This window comes from Anastrepha obliqua, chromosome 4 (genome assembly GCF_027943255.1).
Source record: "Anastrepha obliqua isolate idAnaObli1 chromosome 4, idAnaObli1_1.0, whole genome shotgun sequence".
Taxonomy (NCBI): domain Eukaryota; kingdom Metazoa; phylum Arthropoda; class Insecta; order Diptera; family Tephritidae; genus Anastrepha; species Anastrepha obliqua.
Genome location: NC_072895.1, coordinates 94476121 through 94495581, shown reverse-complemented (window position 1 = coordinate 94495581; position 19461 = coordinate 94476121). Strand labels below are relative to the sequence as shown.

General features: G+C 38.7%; 1 protein-coding gene across 1 annotated transcript; it reads left to right on the top strand.

Annotated features, from left to right (window-relative positions):
- Positions 1-6528: 6528 nt before the first annotated feature.
- On the top strand, positions 6529-18656 carry LOC129244597 (uncharacterized). Its single transcript, XM_054882318.1, has 14 exons — positions 6529-7127; positions 7197-7293; positions 7362-7904; positions 7972-8193; positions 8251-8397; positions 8464-8739; positions 8798-9739; positions 9844-9972; positions 10046-10096; positions 11144-11236; positions 13484-13501; positions 13955-14242; positions 14525-15605; positions 17982-18656. The coding sequence occupies exons 1-14, from the start codon at positions 6720-6722 to the stop codon at positions 18451-18453; spliced, it is 4767 nt and encodes a 1588-aa protein (XP_054738293.1). The 5' UTR covers positions 6529-6719; the 3' UTR covers positions 18454-18656.
- Positions 18657-19461: the final 805 nt, after the last annotated feature.

Sequence of the window (19461 nt, the reverse complement as noted above, 5' to 3'; positions counted from 1 at the left end):
GAAATCAATCAACAAAACAAAATATGTTTGTAAGATTTGCTCAAAACTACACACACACTCTATGACGCGTCTCGCGTTACTAATATAATATTGTGTTTGGGATAACTGTCAACTGTTTCCACCGAAATGCGTTCGCAAAGTGTATGGTCTTTGGTATGGTAAACAGATTTATGATACATTATTTTGCGGCGACAGCACAGCGCGATAGCCCAGCGGCTAGCAATGTGGGCTTCCGATCCGAAATCCTTGGTTCGAATCACAAGAAATTTTTTTTTTTTTTTTTTTATGCATTTATTTCATTTTGTTTTATGATATGTTTATGAGCAGATTTTTTTCATGGCAGAAATACACTCGGAGGTTTGCCATTGCCTGCCGAGGGGCGACCGCTATTAGAAAAATGTTTTCATTAATTTTGCTTTCACCGAGATTCGAACCAACGACCTCTCTGTGAATTCCGAATGGTGATCACGCACCAACCCACTCGGCTACGGCGGCCGTCAATCAAATGTCATATTTACAAATTACATTCGATAAGAATGCAATAATAAACGACCGCATTACATTCACGACGACACGCCACGCCAGTCTTTTAACAGATGGCGCTGGCATAGCGTGAGTTTTACGTAGTTTAGCGTAGTTTTACTCCTCACAGCGTTTCATCCACGCCACGCTTTTAACAGATGGCGCTGGCGTAGCGTCACATATCGATGAAACGCTATGGTTTTACTCCTCACAGCGTTTCATCCTTCGAGACAAAAGAAGTTTCACTTCAAAAATGCACATTTTTCAGCGCACTCACGAGAAAAAGAGTTTCACATCTAGTCATCTATGACCTACAGATGACTGGTGAGTGACGTCGATGTTGAGCATGCGCCGATGGAACATCTTACTCAATTGGTTCGCTACATACTGAATGATTTGAAATATAATAAGGGTAACTTTTGAAATATATTGGCAAATAAATGGTTAAATAAAAATTCAAAACTGAATTCACTTGTCATTAGGCAATGTGAAAAATTAAGATTATTATTGCAACTGTCCATCCCTCACACTTAGTGTCACTCTGTAGTCAAATATTTTCAAAATATTCTGATCTCCTCTAAAACTTATTTAAATCTGCAATTGGTGGAGCCGTAATCATAACCATAGCCGCAACATTAAGTATTTGTCGATTAGTCATACTGTAACCACAAACAGCTGATGTTGAAGCGGAATTAATGACAACATTTGCGTCTAGTCCTGAAAACACGGATAATTCTCTACTAAGCCCATTTATTTTTCGCCGCTCATTTCTAATATTCAAATTTTTATGGCAAATACAGGGTGGCTGATGAATTTTGCTACATTAAGAAAGTCAAATAACTTTTTTTTTAGTGTATGAAATTCATTTATTTTTTTTTTTTCAAGTTGAAGGTCATTAAATTTTATTAAATGTAGCTTAAGGGGTTAGGGGTAGTCAGAGGCCCGAAAAAATGATGATTTTCGCGAATTTTTTTTTGCTACTTAATTAATTTATTTAACAAAAATAAAAACATAGCATAAAAACATCATGTTTTAACTTGACTTCACCAAACTTGAAAAGTATTTGTCGGATTCACTTCAAATTTTTACACAATATTTTTAAAACATTATACTTTAAGAAAATGCAAAAAAAAATCAATTTTTTGAAAATTCTGACTACCCCTAACCCCTTAACTAGTTTTAAAAATAATTGAATTTAAATGCCCCCCATGTTCGTTGACACAAGTGCGGCATCTTAGTAAAAAGTTGTTCATTGCTGCTTTGAGAGTTGCGACAGGAATAGCCGCAATTGTTGCCCGAATGGATTGTTTTAGTTCATCCAAATTTGTTGGCTTTGTTTTATAAACTTCTTGTTTACATAAACCCCACAAGAAAAAGTCAGGTGCAGTAAGGTCAGGCGACCTGGGGGGCCAACGAAATTCGGAGTTTCTTGAAATCAGTTTATTGGGAAATTTTCGTCGCAACTCTGTCATAACAGTCCGGGCTATGTGAGACGTTGCCCCATCTTGTTGAAACCACACAGAGTTGAAAGGAATTCTCTTTCGGCGTAGTTCTGGATAGAAAAATTTTTTCAGCATTTTCAAATAACGGTCTCCAGTAACCGTAACGGTGTGACCATTTTCTTCAAAAAAATAAGGCCCGACAATACAGCGTGAAGAAACCGCACACCACACTGTCACGCGAAGAGGATGCAATTCCGTCTCGTGGAGTATCTGTGGGTTAGAAGTACTCCATATTCGACAATTTTGTTTGTTCACATTGCCGTTTAAATGGAAATGGGTCTCATCAGACATGAAAAGGCAGTTTAACATGTTTTGGTCTTCTTCCACCATTTGCAGGATCTTCAGGCAAAATTCCAAGCGAATCGGCAAGTCTGCTGCATTCAGTTTGTTAACCATTTGAATTTTGTAGGGAAATAAGTCTAAATCTTTGTGCATTATTGTTTGCAAAGACTGTCGGCTGACACCAAGTTGAGCAGATAAGCTTCTTGTTGAAACCCTTGGATTGCTTTGTATAGCTGCAGCTACAGCAGCGATCGTTTCCTCCGTCCGAACTGGTGAGTTTCGATGATAAGGCCTTCTTGCGACTGTTCCTTGCTCAGCAAAATTATTCACCAGTCTCATTATGGTCCATCTGCTCGGGGGATCGCCGCCAAACATCCGCCTGTACTCTCTCTGTACCAAAACTAAGGACTCCAGTGCGTGATAGCGGCGGACTATCCAAATTCTTGTTTGCGTGTCCCAGTTATCCATTTTAATAAATTTTAAAGATCAATCTGCAAATTAAAACAAAAATGGAACAGATAACTTAAAAAGAAGAAAAGTTATTCAATTTTTTTTTTGGTAGCGGCTTTCATCGCCACCCTGTATCAATTCAGAGAAGGAAACTGTTGAGCACTTTCTATGTAAATGCCCGGGTTTAGCAGCTAGACGATTAATGACAATGAGTGCTCCTTTCTTCGACAGCTTGGGGACAGAGTTTAAAAGTACGTTTACATATGCATTAATTACCAATAAATCCACAAAATTAATCTACCCGTTCACATATGGACTTTACTACCCAATTGCCTACTTAGTCCAAAGTAGCACTTGTTGGCAAGAGATATTCTACGTTGGATTTCAAGGCTGACATTGTTATCGGTGTTAATGCTGGTTCCTAAGTATACGAAGTTAGAAGGCTACCGTTACGTATTTTAGATGTAATCTCCGTGTACATCATGCACGTTGTAAGGTTGTTGTAAGAGGGTGAACATCCGTTAACGTAGAAAACTTTGTCGTTAGATTATTCAAGCAAACGGTTGGCGTTATTTTTATAACAGCACACAAGATTATTGCAAAAAAAGTGTTTCGACTGGCTGGAAGAGGAGTGCTAGATGAGTGGACACATGTATACATGCCGGACATATGTTTAGTACATATGGGTCTGTTCGGTTAGGCAGTCAGCTAAATTATGAACGAACACAATTAGGGTTATACAGGTCTCACGAAGCACCTGAAACTCCTATTCTGTTATAGGTAGTGGTTGAACTCCGATAACGACGGGCAGCTGATAGCAGCTCAAACATTTCCAATATAGTATATTCCCTACCCGGATTTAATTCCCGGTTGTTCCAGTAAAGTAGAACCAACCAGAAAATGGCCTGCTACTACATTGCTGTCATGAAAAAGCTTATCATGTAAACATCGGTTGATAAATTTAAACATGCACTGGGTATGTGAAGCTCGCCAGACACTTCTGTGCTAGTTTACCTTCAATTTTTGTCTTAGTTTAACAGTGGAAGTCGCAAATATTGAGCGTCAAACGGCGGGAATGGCAAATGAAATTTCTGCTATAATGTTGGAGTATTATACACTTATTGAAGAAAATATTTTACAGGTGATTAAATGAATTTGATTGTATTTATTTACGCGAATGCTTCTTTATAATTTTTATGGATATTCCCTAACCATTAGGCAGTCATCCGTTCGCCGTGTCCTACATCGTGTAACAGATGCAATCAACCGTCACATGTTTTGCGCCAAGGTGAAGTTTCCCACGACCTAAGTGGAGCGGCTAGTCGCAAAAGAAATTTCTTATTGAGCTGATTGGCTGTGGCGCGCTTCTTTTATGAGCAGTCGATATCATCCTAAATGTCTATGTCATCCAATATACCAAAAGTATTAAGTAAACATCAATTTCAAATAAATAGTAATAGTAATATATTTTAATTTAACCGCTTGGCTAATATGTACACTTTAGGCTTTTTACTATATTTCTTTGCCTTATTCGCTCATTTTGATATTTAGTTTAAAAAAGAAGCAACTCTATCAGTTTGAATAAATAGGAGTCAGCTGTTTAGTTTAGTTTAGTTAACATAATAAAGCGTTTCCACCACACACTAACACTGGGTTTTCGGTTAAAAAATTATTCAAAAACAAAATTGGATGATTAATTTTGCACCACCTTCTACAATACTTATTACCCAGCTAGACACGACCTAAAGATTACATTGTAATTTGAATATACAGTTGGATTTTGTTAGTTCTAAAATGTAATAATTGCTCTTTTTTCTTAATACGACATCCTTTTGTGTTCAGAAAAAAAAAATTTCTTTTGCGATTCGTGCAAGAACGAAAATTTCTAACTATTTGGCATAAGCATTAAACAACACATTTTAAAAAGTTTTTTGTTTAAGGCCAGTATTTGTTAGTTTTTAATAAAAAATAGTTTTTCTCGCAAAATGTGTTGCAAAACGACTTCAAGAATAATATGGAATATCAAGGAATAACATCAGATTTTTATTGATAATTTTTTGGGACGAGATCTTATATATAAAATAAAGTCAACTTTTTGTGTGTGTTCGCTAACCGGCCGTGTCTTTGCACCGAATTAAACCAAACTTACACACATTGTTAAGTAGGTATTGAAGATGGTTTACGTATAGTTTGGATGCCTATTGGTGGATAGGGCTCGAGATATAGGTCAAAACGTGGACCCTGGTAACCTTCGGATGTGTATGTACAATCTGGGTATCAAATGGAAGCTGTTGGTGAATGCTTTAGTTCAGAGTATTTTTCATGCCGCTCCGTGATTAGGGTCTTGAGATAGAGACCAAAACGTGGAGCCTAGAATGTGTATGTACAATATGGGTATCAAATGGAAGCTGTTGGTGAATGCTTTAGTTCAGAGTATTTTTCATGCCGCTCCGTGACTAGGGTCTCGAAATAGAGACCAAAACGTGGAGCCTAGAATGTGTTTGTACAATATGGATATCAGATGGAAGCTGTTGGTGAATGCTTTAGTTCAGAGTATTTTTCATGCCGCTCCGTGACTAGGGTCTCGAGATATAGGTCAAAACGTGGAGCCTAGAATGTGTATGTACAATATGGGTATCAAATGGAAGCTGTTGGTGAATGCTTTAGTTCAGAGTATTTTTCATGCCGCTCCGTGACTAGGGTCTCGAGATAGAGACCAAAACGTGGAGCCTAGAATGTGTATGTACAATATGGGTATCAAATGGAAGCTGTTGGTGAATGCTTTAGTTCAGAGTATTTTTCATGCCGCTCCGTGACTGGGGTCTCGAGATATAGGTCAAAACGTGAACCCGGGTAACCTTTGGTTGTGTATGTACAATATGGGCATCAAATGAAGACGCTCTAATACCGAGAACTCCAATGATTCCACCTGAATTGCCATTGGAATTCAAGCGTTTGCAACTGCCCATTCGCTTAACATTTGCAATAACTATCAATAAATCACAGGGGCAAACTTTAGAAATATGCGGGATGAATTTAGAAGAACCAGTATTCACCCATGGTCAACTATACGTTGGCTGTTCACGTGTTGGGAAGCCAACAGCATTATATATTTACTCAAAAACAAATAGAAAAACAAAAGATATTGTGTATGCCAAAGCGCTGGAATAAAGAATAAAGAAATAAATAATATGAAAACCATATCTTTTCTGTTCTAAACCATATCTATTCTATTTTAGTGTGCCCAGCGAAGCGGGCGGGGTTTGCTAGTTTTTAATAAATATTTCGCTCGATATTTTACGACATGGCTCATTTCGAAATTTATTTATTCATAAGGTGCGAATTAGTTTATTGCCTGAACGGTTGTTGGTATATTACCATGCGAAATTTACCCAATTTATATTATTTAATTGAGTACAGTTATCGCATTGATAAAATTCCATTAATATTCGAAGGATTATTAGAATCCAAAAATTCAATAAAAAAATAATAGCCTATGAGCACATAGGCTATTGTTATACTAAGGGGACGATATGCTTTCAAATTCTGTATGTCCTCTCTATTTAAAAATTCAAAATTTTAAACTTTACTAAACTAGACAAATTTTTAAAATAATTTCACAAATAAGGCTTTTATAGCAAACGTCGCGCATTCTATTCAAAATACTTAAAGCTGGCAGCCCTGTTTTATAGCTTTACCTTTATTCCCATTCTTATCGTCTCTATTCATTCGTTTGACAGTTGATAAATTCTCTTTGGTAAAGCAACAAAAAGAAATGTGAAAATTGTGGATTTATACGTTTGTGCGTCTTTATGCTATGCAAAACAATATTTTGATCGAATTGGAAAAATTTTCGAATACAATTATCTACTTTATCTGTTACTATAAAACTGTGATAAGTTTATTATAACTGTGTGGAAAGAGCATAGCACGCGGTGGCCAAAGTACCTTTGACGCCGAATAATGGATGCAGAGAAGTTAATTGAGGAAACGGCGCCAATGGATTACAGGCTCGTTTGTCGAACGTGCCTTGCTTCGGATGCAGAATTTTACAAGCTTGATTCACCGATTTTAATGGACGATGATGATAATCTCGAGAAGCCAGTGAGCTTTATGGAATGCTTGCGTTACTGTACCCGCTTGGGCGATGGCGATGATAGTGAAAAGTTGCAATTTCCAATTTACATATGTACAGAATGCAGTGCATCGTTGCAAGTATCTTATAACTTCATACGAAATGCACTCGAAGCGCATGAAATATTACGGCAAAAACTAAGTGAATACCCAAACCTAAAGCAAAAAAACCAAAAAACGCAACGTAAGAATGGCATAGTAGAAGACGGTAGTGGAAAGGGAGCGGAAGATGGTGGGGTAAGAAAAAGTAACAATATGCTATAAAAAAATGTAGTAATTATTAATTGTGTTTATACAAATATTAAGGACTCGGATGGCACTAAAATGCGTTTTCGGTGCAAAATTTGTCACGAGAAAGTCGAAACCAAGAAAACTTTAAAAGAACACGTAAAATTGCATTTAGGTGAGAAATCAACACTCTGTTGACAAAATAAGAAATAAATAAGTATTTCGATCCGTTTATCAATTTAGATATAATTTCTTACTGCTGTCAGTTGTGCAAGTTTGAGAGTAAGAAACGCACATTGCTAATTGATCACTATAAGTCGGCGCACAACACGCAGCCAACACGCGAACAACTGAAACCGAAAACTAAACCAAATGAGCAAACAATCAAGGAAGAGCAAGAACAGGATTTCGAAGACACAATTGCCCTGGAAATGGAAAAGATACACAATTCTCAAGCAAATGAAGAGTATTTGCACAGCAAACAGTATGAAGCGCAAGATCAACAACAAGAATTAGATATGCAGCTATTTCTAACACCTGCTAGTAGTAATGCATCAGCGGCAGCCGCTTACGTTGAAGCAGCGGCAACAGCAACTGCTGAAGATGTGAATGCCGATCCAACCAGTATATCGAATTTTCCAATGCAAGATGAACCTAGGCCAAACATATCAACGGAATTGCAGCAATATGGGGCAGATCAGTTCAATATAGCAGCTAATGAATTGAGTGTCGGCAATGAATTTATCGTTATGGCGGACGGCACGGTGGAGGAAGTGATGGGCAATGGTCTGTGTTAGCACGGAAAATATAACTTTGTTTAAAACAAATGAATATATATTTTTAAATGTTTTAGGAGTGGTGATCGAATATATTAATGCGGCTGATGATGGTGTGACATTGGAGAATGGACTGGTGCTGGATAATATTATGCAAGTAGAAAATACCACAGAAGTCGATGACCAAACAATGAACTCTATGGATATTGATGATATTATCATTGAAGAAAGTATGGGTAATGAGCTGTCTGTGCCAAGCACGCCGCCTATGTCGATGGGCGCAGAGACTACTGTGCAAAGTAGGTTACCATATTTTTAGTTGATTTGCAATAAAATAATTTTCGCTTTGTTCACAGCGCTACAAAATATAGAAGATGAAATGCCGCCACCATCGATTATTACGGTAGCCAATGTTCTTACCTCTAAGCGCATTAAGTGCAAGATATGTACCAGTAACTTTCACACACAAGATCAACTCAAAAACCACATGCTCACACATAATGGTCAATATTTTAGCCACTTTTTTAAATTGAATTGTTATTAAAATTTTTCAATTTTACGTTTTTTAGAAATACCCCATTTCTTTTGCGATCAGTGCACGTTCTATACCTTCTTCAAAATAGATTTAACGCAGCATTACAAAACCAAGCATAAACTACAGCCTACACAAAAACAATTGCAACCGAAAAACAAAGTCCGACCGCTCGATCAACCTGGTGATCTCAAACATATATATGCTTGTGATTTGTGTCTCTTCGAAACACGCATAAAATCACATTTACGTCGCCACTATTTGAGCCAGCATCAAGAGGAGGCAACTGAAGTGCAATTACGTCCAACAATCGGTAGGATCACTGCTTGTTTTTACAGTACTATAGTAGCTTAAAAATTTCTATCTTACAGATGAGTCAGCCGTTTTGCCGCATACGCAAAATTCACCGTCAGACTCGCCGCCAATGCAGCGTGGCAAAGCCTTACGGCCAGACTATCCGAAAGGCTTGAATTGCAAAAAGTGCGCAAAAACTTTTTATTGGAGAGACAAACTCAAAGATCACTATAGGCAGCACAATTTGGACGAGGGTAATGGTATAGACAATTCTATTAGCGAAGCATTAATACCCACTGCAGTCGATAACACCGCGCCGGGCACAAGTTTACTGAAACACAATACTATGCAGTATCACATGCCTACGCACAATGAAAACAATGCAAACACTCTGCTCAACGCAAGCATCGCTGACAGCAACTACACTACCAATGGTGAACCCACAGTGGTGGACGCCCAAGCAATTGTTGACGCTGCTGTGGCAGAGGCGCAAGCCGCTGCCATGCAAATTAACATGCAAATGAACGCTCCAGCGCCAGATATCATTATGGATATTCCAGTTGCTGCTACCAATTCCACTAGTACAGTTACAATGGATGCGGCGGCTAGTGCGAGCGGTGGCAATGGCATTCAGCAGCAACAGTCGGTATCTGTAATGGCGGGCTATGCGTGCACGCAAATACCATCCGATGCCGTGCCACAAATTGTTGAAACAGACACAACTATAGATAATAGTGAATTAGATTTTGTTTTTAATGATGCGCTTTTCGAAGACTTCGAGGAAGATGAAAATGAAGACGAAGAGAACGAAGAGGATGATGGCACAGACTTTCACGACTTGCTGCTCACCAGTGACGATGATTTCGATGATATATTACATGATCAACAGCAACAGCGTGACACATCGGTGGCGGGGGCTGAAGCTTCAAACGTCAGCAACTATCAGCCATATTGCGTGCACTGCAATAAGAAATTCCTAAGTCAATATCAATTTGAAAATCACATGTTTGTGCATCGTGGTAGGTCAAATAATTTGTGCAAAACGCATTTCTATTTGGTTTTAAAAATTTCATTTCATTTGTTTATACACTTTCCGTTCTTGTTGGTATACGTTTTTGCTTAGGTTTGGCGCCTTATCGTTGTGAAATGTGCACCAACTTGTACAACACAAAGCGGGCATTAATTCGTCACTATCGAGCGGTGCACAAGAAAATGCCCACAAGAGATATGATTCAAGCTAAGGGTGATAAGGGTAAGAAATGTGTTTCAATTTGAAAAAAAAAAATTAAAAAAAATGATGTATATGCATATCTTCTTTAATGCAGTTGTTGTGGACCATACGCCTATTGAGCATTTGAATCTAATTGAACAAAAAGGTGCGTTACAAAATCTATATTTTTCATGATTTAGGCGTTTAACAGTTGCAGTTAAATAATTACTAAAATTGACTACTGTATTTAATATAATATACTTAGTCTTGCCATGAATTCTGTGACAAATTTTACAATGCATACGGTGAGAACAAATTCGCAGAAAAAAGTTCGCTTATTTCACTGTTGAAAGAGTTTTAATAAGCAAAACGACAAACTCTATGCTAAAATTTCTAAAGACGCAAAAAATGTTGTTCCAAAAGTTCAGCGCGGCCACCATCCAAGCTCTGTAATGATTTGGTGGGGACTGTCTTGTAAAAGCGTTACATCTCTTCATTTATGCAAAAAAGTGCTTAAGACCTGGGTCAAAAGAGTACAGGAGGATGTCTTAGAAGGCGTGGTGAATCAGTTGAGCAGTACTCTCTTGCATGGAGAGTGTTGGATCTTTTAGCAAGATTCCGCTCAAGCCCATAAGACCAAAAACCACCCAAAAGTGGTTAAAAAACAATATCCCTGGGTTCATAGCCGCAGAAGAACCACGACAGTCGGTTCTACGTTACCAAAACGACCCGGATTTATATCCGGCCAAGGACTGTCACTCCATCAGCATTCCCTCTATGCAAGTATGGGGAATGTTTATGCTGGTCAGAATTGGACAACATGGCCTGTCTTAGACTTCACAGAAATTTGGAGAGTCTCAAGCAATCTTTGGTCCGAACAGCGGCGTCAATGTCCATGGAAACCGTGCGTGCTGCAATAGCTGAATGGCCTAATAGTTTGAGGGCTTATGCAAAAGCAAACGGTTATCATTTCGTATGAAAAATAAATTTTTTTCTTTTAATATTTGCATGATTAAATAAAACTAACTTCATTCCAAAAAAATATTATAATTTCATATCTATAACCGACTTCACTTGTAACAGAACTTATGGCAGTACTAGGTATATATGAAATTTCTCGATTATGTTTTGTACAAATATTATAAATATGTAAACAATTACGAAATGGACACAATTTTTTATAATTTTCTTTTTGCTTTCTTTGTCATTTTAGCGGTCACATTAATGTGTGCTAAATGCCCCTTTGAGTCGGTTGAGCTGCACGTTATGCAGATCCATTTGAATACCACGCACGGCCTTGTAGATGGTAAGTGGACATTTTCTATTCTACGATTCTGTGTAAGTGTGGAATGACATTTTCGGCTCATGAAAGTGCTTACGACCGATCAATGATAAATTTCCTCCTTGAGGCTTTATTGCCTTAGAACATAAGAAAGAAAATTTTGAAATAGTGATAAATGAAAAAGTCATAAATTCACCACACGTCATTCGACGATCCTGATTCAAACTTATCAATAAGATAACTCACTATATGGATGGAATGCACCAACTCAGCGAGCGCAGGGCAAGTACACGAACGTGTAAGGTCGCGAAATCCTTCTGACCACGTTTGGATCGGAGGCGTTCGAGGGATATTCTGAGGATGACGAAATCTCAGCTCTTAAATTTTGTGGGCATCCTCACGGGGCACTATCCGCGGGTATACATACCGCGAGACTCGGAATTATTTCGAGTCCTTTTTGCGTCAGTTGTATGGAGGATGAAGTGGAATCATCTCAGCACCTGCTCCTTAGCTGCCCCGCTCTAGCGGGACTAAGATTTAAGCATCTTGGCTCTCACTTCTTTTCTGCGCCGGCTGACATAGCAGGTCTGGAAATCAAAAATCTGATGAACTTCATCAGCAGCATAAAACGACTAACACAACCGCAAATTAGTCACCGTTCATAGTCCACAAATACTCAACCCTCCCTACCCCTCTCCTTTTCGTCCTATCGTTTTTTCCTTCACCTCTTTTCCCCTCTTGCAATGGTATCACAAAGGATGAACCAAACTTCTTTCGTTCATGTGGGCCCACTTGCTGGGCAACCATTACAACCTAACCTAACCTAACTCATTGTAAACTTTACTTTTCTGTGGATGTAAAATCAATTAACCAACTGCCTTTGCATAGGGATCGCTCGCTGCATGAAGAGTGAATTACAAACTTTTACCCTTCCTTGAAAAATACTTCTATGCGATGTTGTTGTTGTTGTTGTTGTTGTAGCAGCATAAACAGCAGAGGATGCTGCTGGAGTGACAATCTTTGGCCAGATATAAATTCGGGTTGTTCCGGTAAAGTAGAACCAACTGTCGTGCGATCGAAATCATCGGTATGGTGGTCCACACGGTCAGATTTATTGGAAAAAGTAGTCAAAAATTGCGCCAATCGAATTTACTATGGCAGCCGGTTCTACTTACCGGAATGTCTCGGAGGGTTTTCCCGACCAAGGGTTGCCGCTTCAGTAAAATATCCCTGTCTAGTGTACCGTACCTCATCATATAACTCGTAGCCGCAGCGGACATAAACCAAATATCATTCCAATAATGTTTCTGTTTTATATTATATTATCATTTTAAGTTCTCAAGATTTTCAAAAAAACCCGATATATGTGCAGACGTGCACTTAGCTATATCAGCTACTACGACCAGTCACAGTCGCCGTGAATATTCTCCCCTGCAACACCTTCAGTATGAGGCTTCCATGCTCTCGGTCAAAGAGCACAGTAAAATACTCAGCTAGCAATTAATTTCTGCTAGAGTACTATCGTAGGGATCACCACTGCAGATATTTGCTAGAGCCCGACCCATGTCAGAAGACATCTCTTCTACAAGATCGCGGTCCAAACACTACTATACTGTATATGGGCAGACATTAAATGGCATTCATCGGGAGACTCTCACCATCTTGCTAAACTCCTAACTAACGACTGCCGTTATCGGAGTCCCATCACCACCCATTGCAGACGAGGAGCTGCTGTTGCTTTTCTATCGCACCAACCCATTCGTCTACGGCGGCCAACCCGAACATATACATTCCCATGGCAGCCGGTTCTACGTTACCGGAATGACTCTGGTTTTTCCCGACCAAGGGCTGCCGCCCCAGTAAACTAGCCCTGTCTAGAATACCGTAACATACACAATATATTTCCGGCATGTGAAGGTGCACTGCGCGATACTAACCACCTATTCACTTGTCCTCTTAATCCCAAACACCCCTCTTTCTTGGGACCCAACCTTTCGAAACAGTACTTTATTGGGCCTATCGTTAGATGAGTTAGACGACGACGATCGATCACGACACCACACTGACAGGCCCGAGTGCACTGATGCAACAACAACAGCCACATTGACTGATGTTTTATCTGTCAATAAACTGTTATTTGTTTTAAATCGGGCAAATGTACCTACTTAGCAAGCACTTTTTAGAAGCCAAAAATGTGTATTTTGCACTATTTATAGGAAATAAAATTTCAAATCTGTATTTAAATAATGTTTAACGATATTTTCTTTACAGAAAATTACATCATGCAAAGTAAGTAAATCACCGATTAATTAAACTTATGGTATCGATAACTATTTTTAACAAAAAACAAAAAAAAAAAAACATTTTTGTGCTTAGACATCATAAAATATTAATATTTTTCCGTAACGCATATATTTAATTTAATCCTTCGTGAGACACCTTTTTTAAAACCTTCGGCTAGGCGCCCGGGTTTGGCCTTTCTCTGTCGTGTTCAAGGATCCTTTTTAAAAGACCATATCCATATATCGATAGAAAATTTAATTTTAGGAAGCTACCTGGAAGCTTGTTAGCTATAATAAAAATATATTAAATTCAAGTCCAAAGTCGAAAAAATCTGGTCATACCCGCGTGCTCAACGGCGGTTTAAACCAAATTAAATATAAAAAAAGTGCATTCTAGTATTATCTGTGCCTGTGTGACTCCTTACGCGCACTTACTTATGTATCTAATTTTCGTCTTTAGAATTGCCCTTCGAGTGTCCCCGCTGTATACGCTCGTATGCAACGAGAGCGCGTCTCATACGACATTTAGAACGCAGTCATTCGGTAGCGACGATAATACAACAGCAGCGTGCCGCAAATAATGCTATGCGGAACCAACAACAACTACAACAGCAACAGCAACATCAACAATACCAGCCATATATAGCAATAAAAGACACAACTACCGCAACAACAATAACAACGGCAGCATCATCCGCAGCCACACCCCTAGCAGTTATAGCATCAACGTCCACGAGTACAAGTTGTGGTAAGGTATATAAGGGCTTAACTAAGAATCAAATCACCCAAAGTCAGAAATTAAAAATGTTACTTGAAACTGATACAGACTGTTAATTGAAGAGTAACCTCCTCCTCCTCTACATACATATGTACAAATGTGTGTTTGTGTGTAAAGTACAGATACAGATAGCTATGTAATGTCTAATCTAAAACAAAATAAAACAACATTAATGAAAATAATAAACAAATTGAAATAAAACAGTGAAGCAAACGATTCCAATCAACACAATCAATTGTACTCTGCATGCAGGCCATGGCATAATAACTCATTCATATCGATTCAACAACTACAACACCAACAACGACAGCAACAACAACAACAACAGTAGCAGCAGCAACAATGATGATGATGATCACAATACTGATGGTGTCGAAGGCAATAGTGCTGGTGGTGGTGGTGGTGGTGGTGGTGGTGGCATTGAAGACAACAACAACAATGACATACATAATTCAGTCAATGAAGTGGCATCCATAATTGAAGTATCGTCACTTTCAAAACTAATTGCCGACATGGAGCATGAAGAAAAATCGAATAGTTATGATTCAATCACGCCCACAATGGGCAAACCTATAATTAGACAACGCATAACGACACCCCAGCATGAACAGCAACCAGCAATAGCTGCAGCAGTAACAACAAGCACAACAGCAAGAAGAAAAAGTGCCACAAGTGCAGTTAGCAACATAAATACCTACGATATGTACCATCAGCTAAACGAAAACAACGAACTCTTCGATGAATATGCCTGTGGCATGTGCTCACAAAGTTGGCGCACCGCTGCTGAACTGCATGCACACGAATGCCTACGAGTTGGCAGTGATGACAGTGGCAGCAAGAGTGGTGCATGGGTGGATACATCGGCGGCCGTAGCCGTAGCCAGTGGCGCGAGTGATGTGATGGGTGCCGAAAGAGTTGACTTAATAACGTCTGAGCGTTCACTTTATCTCTTCAAATGTGACATTTGCCATTGCAATTACAAGTCCAGTGAATTACTGAAACATCACATGAAACGACATACGGCGCGCATATTTCGTTGTAGTCACTGTCCGAAAACCTACATCAATCGCAGCGAATTGAGGTCCCATCAACTGTCGCACACTGGCGAGAAGCCGCACAAATGCGATATGTGTCCGAAACAGTTTCGTTATCCGCATCATCTGAAACGGCATGCCGATATCGTGCATTTGGGCAAACGTGCACGCTGTCCCGTGGAGAGTTGTGGGCGTGTATTCACAACACAAGCTCAATTGAAGATACACTCGTGGATACATGACGGCAATGAACCGTACAGATGCAAGTACTGCAGGCATTCATTCAAGAAACGCGAATCGTGAGTATCAAACAGTTTTGTATATATTTTTTACAATTCTCTAGTTTTTATTAGCTTGTCTGCACAATGGGATCCCAACAAGACTATAAATATTATAGAAATTTAGATGTTGTTGTTGTAACATAAAAATTCCCCATACATTTTTAAGTATATGGGGTCGTTCCGCTTACGTAAAACGGGCTGTCGTGGCAACGAGAGGAATTTAGAAAAATGGTTTAGTTATTTATTTTTATTTTAATTATACATATTAACTATTTAATTTAGCTCCCGCTCGCGTAGGAGTAGTTTTGAAGGATTTAGGATATGTATTATATATAAAAGAATTACAAACAATAATTTCATAGAAAATAATTTTTTATTAATAACCATAATATTACAATACCCGGCAACCGTTGCTATGCCTCGTTGAATAAAATCAAAACAACCAATCGGAAAAATATCAAGCAAAATTATTTTTATTAATTTTCTATCTCAAACCGTTTTTGAACTTTGCATTTGGGTCATAGTTGAACAGCTTATGCGGATTATGAAGTCTAGAGTGTGCTATAAATAGTGGGAAATAGGAAAAACTAAGATTTTTTAGATTAAATTTAAGCAAATATTCGATTATTAATGACGAATGAGAGTGGTGGCGCGGCCTGAGGGCTGTGGGAAGGGAGTTCCATCATAAAAACATGCCTATAACCTTCATTGGGTGAAAATATGAATGTATACAAATTTTTACGTCATTTGGTGTTGTCGTTTCGTAGTGATGCGCGGACAACGTACAGACATTCAACTTTATAGTATAGAAGAAGATTATATATAAGGTTGTCAAAAAAGTCTTGCGGTATTTTTATTGAATTTTCAATTGTTCATAAAATTGGTTATAATAATGCGATTTAAGTCAAATATGCGCCGTTTTGTTCGATGACGGGTTCCCAAAGAGATGCCAATTTCATAATGCCCCTCTTATAGAAGCTCGCTTCCCTATTGTCAAAAAACTCGGAGAGCCAATTTTCAAAGGACTCTCTTGAGGACAACTTCCGACTACCAAGCTCGTTCGCCATGGACAGAAATAGGTGGTAATCACTTGGTGCGAGATCCGGACTATACGGTGGATGCAAAATAACCTCCCATCCGAGCTCCCGGAGCTTCTGGCGCGTCACCAAAGATGTGTGTGGCCTGGCGTTGTCCTGATGGAAGACAATTCGGCCTCTGTTGATCAAAGATGGCCTCTTCTGCATGAGTGCTGCATTCAAGCGGTCCAGTTGTTGGCAGTACAGGTCCGAATTGAGCGTTTGGCCATAGGGGAGCAGCTCATAGTGGATGATTCCCTGCCAATCCCACCAAACACACAGAAGAACCTTCCTGGCCGTCAATACAGGCTTGGCCACCGTCTGGGCAGCTTCACCGCTTTTCGGCCACGACCGTTTGCGCTTCACGTTGTCGTAAGTGACCCAATTTTCATCGCCAGTCACCATCCGCTTCAAAAACGGGTCGATTTTGTTGCGATTCAGAAGCGATTTGCATGCATCCATACGGGCAAAAATGTTTTTTTGCGTCAAGTCGTATGGCACCCATACATTGAGCTTTTGAATCTTTTTGAATCCAAGCTTCTTCAAATGGTTTATAACGGTTTGATGACTCATGCCCAGCTCTTGGCCGATGCTACGGCTGCTACTATGCCGGTCTCTTTCGATCAATTCAACGATTTTATCGCAATTTTCGACGACAGGCCTTCCGGATCGTGGCGCATCTTCGATCACCTCTGCACCAGAACGAAAACGTTGAAACCATCGTTGTGCGGTGGAAATGGAAACTGTATCGGGTCCATAAACTGCACAAATTTTATTGGCAGCATGAGATGCATTTTTGCCTTTATCGTAGTAGTACTGTAAAATATGCCGTATTTTCTCTTCATTTTGCTCCATGTTTGCGACGCTGTAACTCACGAACGACTAAAAGCAAACAACAATTAATCAAACACGTGTTAGCACGTGAAAAGAGCTTTCCAAAAAGCTCTAGCGTGAACCGATGCGACGAATACAACTAGAACTACGCGCTTGCAAAGACAAGCTTGCGGAAATACCGCAAGACTTTTTTGACAACCTTATATTTTATACATATACACTAGGCCGGGTCGATTTGTGGGGAGGTATGGTTCCTTCGGCAAAGTTTCTTATTTTGATCCCTAGAATACGATTTTCATAGAGCAATGAGCGATTTTTAAGTCGACCCGCCCTAATATACACATATATTTTTGTAAATCATTTTTTTTTATATTTTTTATTTAATTTTTAATTATTTTACATTATTTTTTAAGACAGTTTTTAATTATAAATTATTTTCAAGTTACCCCTGTTATGTATTTATTACAATAGATTTATTTTGCAGCTTACGCAAGCATACGCGCCGCATACATCAGTGCGATCTAACTGAAGAGGAAATCGCGGAGATCTATCGGCAAAGTGTTGGTCACACAAATCCCCATGATTTTACTGTATCGCTTTCGAATGGACGCATGCTGCGACGCTCGGATATGGAACAGGTCGCCCAGCGACCACACAAACACATAAACGACCTAGCAGCTGAGTCTGCAGCAGCAGCTGCTGAGGTAGCAGCCGTAAGCATTGTTCAAACGGATATGAAAACCTCTACCGAACTGTCGCCGCTACTGGCATCCAATAATCATCACAATAGCATGAATATAAAACTTGAAATGGGCGTTGAGGACGAAGATGAGACTGCTGCTGGCTCTGTTCTGCATGTGTCACGAAACAGTGCTTCATTGTCCGCACACGAGGAAACACTACACACATACATGCTACCCGGTATGGAGGAGCATGCCCAGCTGCACACATTTTAAATTGGCAAATTCTGGCTCATGCCTACAAATACACTTTACTTTATACCATTATTTTTACTACACAAGAATAACAATGAATTAGGTTATCGCATATCACCACCACCAGCACTCGACCACCACCATCTGCAACATTGCTTTAGAGTATAAGTATTTTAATGTATGGATATTTAATATATATAAAATAAATTGTTTAATTTACTGTACATATGTACGCATATAATTTGTATCTGTAAATGAACATAAATCTATAGCGAAATCAAAAACAAAAATGTGTAAAAATTTCATCATAAAGTATTTATCATTCAAAGAGAAAAATTGAGGGTTGTTTGGACATATATTGATTGCATCATTCACATTTATTGCTTTAAGTTATTTGTTAATAAATTTGTCTCTTTTGCATATGTACAGATAATAAAGTACATAATATTTACATTCATAAAAATGTTTGTACATACACACATACATATGTGCATCGTAGAACTATATGCTATTGTAGATATTAAAGTAATAAAAGTAATGTAACTTAATAACATAAATACATATACATATAATGTGCTTTACATTTTTTAAAGTAACTCTGAACTGTGATTTCTTCTTTCGAAGGTATTTCCTTAAAAATTGCTAATATTTTTAAATTACAATTCCCTTTACTCTTGATTAACTTCATAAGTGTGTGATGCACCAAGTGAGGAGGGAAAAACTGAGATGCACTGCTACAACAACAACAGCAAAATAAGAACTGAGAAGCAGGTGGCAGTTTAGGCCTTTAACTGCCGTGAGACAGCGAGTATATCGCTCATAAGACAATTAAAGACATCGAAATGGCGGAGAATTATACACAAATGAACAAGTTAATGCGACTTAAACGCAAGAAAATTAAACTACTGGGTTCATACGGTATTTGACGGTATGCATATATGTGGCTATAACTTTCTGAAACCATTATTTTCCTATTTTCTCCTTTTCGGATAAGACATGGAGGACTACAACTTAACTCAAGAAATAAAA

Excerpts from the sequence above, each read along its gene's own strand:
- LOC129244597 (XM_054882318.1), top strand. The coding sequence starts at position 6,720 with ATGGATGCAGAGAAGTTAATTGAGGAAACGGCGCCAATGGATTACAGG. Across the intron at positions 7,905-7,971 it reads GGAGGAAGTGATGGGCAATG|GAGTGGTGATCGAATATATT; the intron begins GTCTGTGTTAGC and ends TAAATGTTTTAG. Across the intron at positions 8,740-8,797 it reads GCAATTACGTCCAACAATCG|ATGAGTCAGCCGTTTTGCCG; the intron begins GTAGGATCACTG and ends TCTATCTTACAG.